Below are 4,638 nucleotides of genomic sequence, written 5' to 3' on the forward strand. Positions count from 1 at the left end.
CTTATCGTTCGAATGAAAACGGAACGGTATTATCGTACTCTTATCGTTCGAACGAAAACGGAACGGTATTATCGTACTCTTATCGTTCGGACGAAAATGGAAGGATATTATCATACTCTTGTACTATAGAAATAATAAATTGAGTTTTTATTTTAGTTTTTTTTTTTTTGTGTTGACAAATTTATTCTGTTTTTTTTTTTTATTCCAAAAATTTTAACTATCATGCTTACATGATAGTTACTTTGACTAGATGTTTAATAGTGATAAAATTGTTATCAATCAAATAAAAGTTTTTGAGACTAATGCTTAGAGGATGATATAGCATTCCGAATATTTTGTCTAAATTTGAAAGTTTTTAAAGAGCTAAAATTTTTCGATCTATCATTTCATCAATTGTTAAATCATTTAAAAATATGATTTTAAAATATTCAACGAAATAATCATATCACCTTGTTTATCAGTTGAAAAAAATCGTACAATAGCTGTTGAAATGTTATAATTCTTATCGCAAAATAATTCACCACTAATTTCAAGCGCTAAAATTAAAAGATTTATTTGCAATTTCATTCTTCTTCTATAATAGCTTAAAATTTATACAATACAAAGCATTTTTATTGAATGAATGGAACTTGAATACGTGAATATGAATAGTGGAATTTGAATACTTGAATATATTGATTTCAGTACCATTTTATTAATGAAAATGCTTCATTAAAACTCATATTATCTAACATACATAATAAATTAAGCTCTTCATTTTGCTATTAATTATGCATAGTAATTAATAAATTAATAGTTTGTGTTATCATTGACATATTTGAGATTTCTAGAATGATCATATATGATTTCTTACATAATGCTAAGTTTATTATGTGCGAGCTTAAATCATTAGGTACAAAAGCAAAAATTAATCAGAGCTTTTATATCATTAAACTATTTTAATTCTAATATAAGCATACGAATGATTCAGGTAAAAATATAAGATTAATTTTAAGATTAAGATATATTAATTTTAAGATTTTAAGATTAAGGCGTAAAATTGATTTTGAAGATTTTAATTATGTTTTAATTTTAGCATTGTAATTGGGAAAATTTGAAAGTTGCTAATTAAAATGATTGTAATTAATCATATGAGAAGGCTTACGTTTATTGAAATTAACGAATTTGATGCCATTTATTTGAGCCGGATAATAAAGTTCCAAATTAATTGTACCAATATGAAATGATTCATTGGCATCAATAAATTGTTGAGGAATTTGAATAATAAACCGACGATATGTTGCATTCTAAACTTATCAATAACATTCAATTAATCATTTTATCACTCTCTTTTCCTACTTATCAATAATACTCAATTTTATCATTCCTCCTTCTTATTTATCAACAACATTCAACTAATCATTTTATCATTCCTCTTCCCTACTTGTCAACAATGTTCAACTAATCATTTTATCATTTCTTTTTTTTTTTTTCATCTCCATTTTCATTTGTCCTAACCGGTAAGGATGTATTAATTAAGGAAGTTTATATTATCAATAAAATCTACTTAACTTTTACTGATAATTGATTTTAAGTAATGAAGATAAAGGAAATGATTCAGTAAATTATTGATATATTTTTAAAAAAAAAGAAAATCATCCTTGAGATAAATGATTATAAAATTAATATTATCGAATTCATAGATTCCTGTTATCATCGTTATCATATAATGCAATTGTTATATTTCGATTTACTGAATTATTGCCAGTAAATCGTTGAGATATTTTTTTTTTGTGTCACTTTTTGTTTTTTTTTTTCTTTCTTCAAAAATAGCTGATTTAACAAGTGATGATGATGACGATGATGGTGATGATGATGATGATGATGATGGTGATGATGATGATGATGAAGAAAATGAGAATTGTTGGAAGAAATTTAAAAAAGCGAAAGATTGATAAAGTGATAGAAGAAGAAAAAAAAGGGGAAGTTTAAAAAGGATAATTGTCAAATTGTCACAAAAGGAAAGCTTAGTGAAAAGTGGATTTGAAGTAGTTCGATATTTGTGGATTTCAAGTACTTCGACACTTGAGGCTAAAGAATAAATAAACTTGATTTAATCTTAAAATAAATTTGATTTAGTCAAACAATGTACTCTCTTTTTCCTTTTCTTTTTTTTTTTCTTTCATTTTAAAATCCATTAGTGAAAAGAGTAGCCAATAGTAGTAGTAGTAGTAATATCTTTTAAGTTTGTTTATTCATACTTTACTTTCACATCAATATGTATTAACATTCTAAAGCATAAATTAATGGAAAATTAAAATTTATTTACTTTTTTTTCTCTCTCTCTCTCTTTTTCTCTCAAAAATGCATTCATTCATTCATTCATTTATAATAAAAATGATATATTTCTACAAAAGTTATTATATATAAATTATAATATTAAAATTTAACTAAAATATTATAAATTATTGCATTGATTGGTTAATTATTGAAATTATGTCTCACATTAATTGTATTATAATTATATCATAAATTATATTATAACTGGAATATCATAATGAATTAATTATTTGTAATGATAAATTTAGAAAATAATACATAAATAAATTTTCATTTCTTTTAAAATTTTAATTTTTTTTTTTTTATACAAAGTTTTACTAACCATACGTTTTAGTTGACCACATTGATGATAAATGACCAATACAGGATGAAAAGGTATTGTGAAATCATGATTTTCACCTTCTAATTCAAAATTACCCTCTTCCCATGATTCAGTCCCATCTAGGACGTAATTGAATTCTACAAAATAGATGATTTACAGTTTTGATATTTTATTTAAAAGAACAAAAAAACCATTCAACTTTTTAAAATAAATTTAATTAAAAAAGATTTAATTGATAGTACCGCATTTTTATAAAATTACCTTATCTCTATATTAATAATATTCTATTTTTTTTTTAAAAATTATCTTATCTCTATATTTTCTCCCTATCTTATCAGGAAGAGAAAGAGAAATGATAATCAAAATTGATATTATCATCAATAGTAATATTGTCCTTATCAATCTTCATTTTTTGAAAGAACAAAAAACAACTTTGTTTGCTTCAAATGAAGAAAAAAAAAGGCTTACTTTGCCTGAAACAGATAAATTGGTCCTTCTTCCATTAGTCTCTTAAAAAAAAATACTTTACTGGATTAACTACATCATTTCCCTGCTTTATACATATGCGTGATTTTTTTTTTTGTTTTTGATGTTCTAAAATCTACGGTGGTACCAAATTGGTACCATCATAGATTGGCATTAATTTGGTACCATCATAGATTGCTACAAATACAAATTATAAATTAAATATAAATTAAATATAAATTATTCTAATTATAAATTAAATATAAATTAAATATGAAATTATTCTACAAATATAAATTATAAATTAATATAAATTAAAACAAAGGATGTTCAAAAATGAAAAGATTATATAGGAGAAATACATTTTTCTTTTTCTCATTTACAAATATATTCGATTGATATATTCATTTTATTACTAATTTAAATTTACTAATTTATTCGTAAAATCTCTTGACATGTTATTTGCTCTGGATGAAATAAATTATTAATTTAAAACTAAATTATTAATTTAATTCATAGCTCAGAAATTAAAATAATTAGTTTTAAAGGAAGAAAAATTAAACATAATATTTCGTAATATTCATTCATTTATTTGTAAAATTAAATCAAAAAAAAACAATTTAATACTTTACATTAGACTAATGAAGTTAATTATATTAATGAATATAATTACGACAGACTTAATTATGATTAAATTATTCTAGCCTTATGGTTTAAGGTTTTTTTTTCCTTTCATTAATTTACATAATTCATCAAATTTCGTCTGCAAAATAGCATTTCCTACATTTTCAAAGGTATGATTAATTTTATTCTTATTTTAAATTTTTTAAATTATCTCAACTGTTTCATTTTTATTTCATTTTTCAACGGTTTTATATTTTACATTTTAAAGAATTTCTTCTGTTATGAAGATAAAAAAGAAAAAAAAGACGATAGCGAAATAATTTTATAGTATACTAATTCAATTACTGATTAACTACGGTATTTCATTCCATTTAATTCATTAAAATTTAATTATCATTTTCTCACAGTCAATTGTTCTCTCTCTTTTTTTTTTAATGTTCCCATAATTATAGGCTAATAAATCTACTCCAAGTGATAATTTAAAAACTTTTTAATATTAAATTTAATAGTTCAGTAATCGTATATCGAATATTTTGTAGTTTATAATAATTTCTCCTTTTTTTTTAGACGATTTTTTTCAAAAAAAAAAGAAAAAAGAAAGAAGGTGAAACTTTTCTTTAAAGTTTATTATAATTTTTCTAGCATACATCAAAGTTCATACATCAAAGTTCATTTTAATGCTTTCAAATATTCTTAAAAATTTATGAATTCATCAAATTTCATTTAAATTTTCTCTTTCTATCATTTTCTTTTTTCAAATTGCTGTACTGCAGAAATTTTCTCTTTTTAAAAAAAATTTTCATTTACTTTTTATCAAATTTAATCCAAATAAGGGAATGATAAGGTCTGCAAAAATAGGAAAGGAAAGGAGAGAGAGAGAGAGAGGAGGGAGAGAGGAGAAAGGAGGG

The 4,638-nt window shown here is 22.6% G+C and overlaps 1 protein-coding gene across 1 annotated transcript; it reads right to left on the reverse strand.

Moving 5' to 3' along the window:
- Positions 1-79: 79 nt before the first annotated feature.
- Positions 80-4,096, reverse strand: LOAG_12827 (hypothetical protein; the record flags this gene model as incomplete). The annotated part of the gene is made up of 6 exons (XM_003148340.1): positions 80-123; positions 450-536; positions 1,145-1,286; positions 2,642-2,778; positions 3,266-3,304; positions 4,084-4,096. 6 exons carry the CDS (start codon positions 4,094-4,096, stop codon positions 80-82), a joined length of 462 nt encoding a protein of 153 aa, XP_003148388.1.
- Between the last annotated feature and the right edge of the window lie 542 nt (positions 4,097-4,638).

This window comes from Loa loa, assembly GCF_000183805.2.
Source record: "Loa loa unplaced genomic scaffold supercont3.225, whole genome shotgun sequence".
NCBI classification, from domain to species: domain Eukaryota; kingdom Metazoa; phylum Nematoda; class Chromadorea; order Rhabditida; family Onchocercidae; genus Loa; species Loa loa.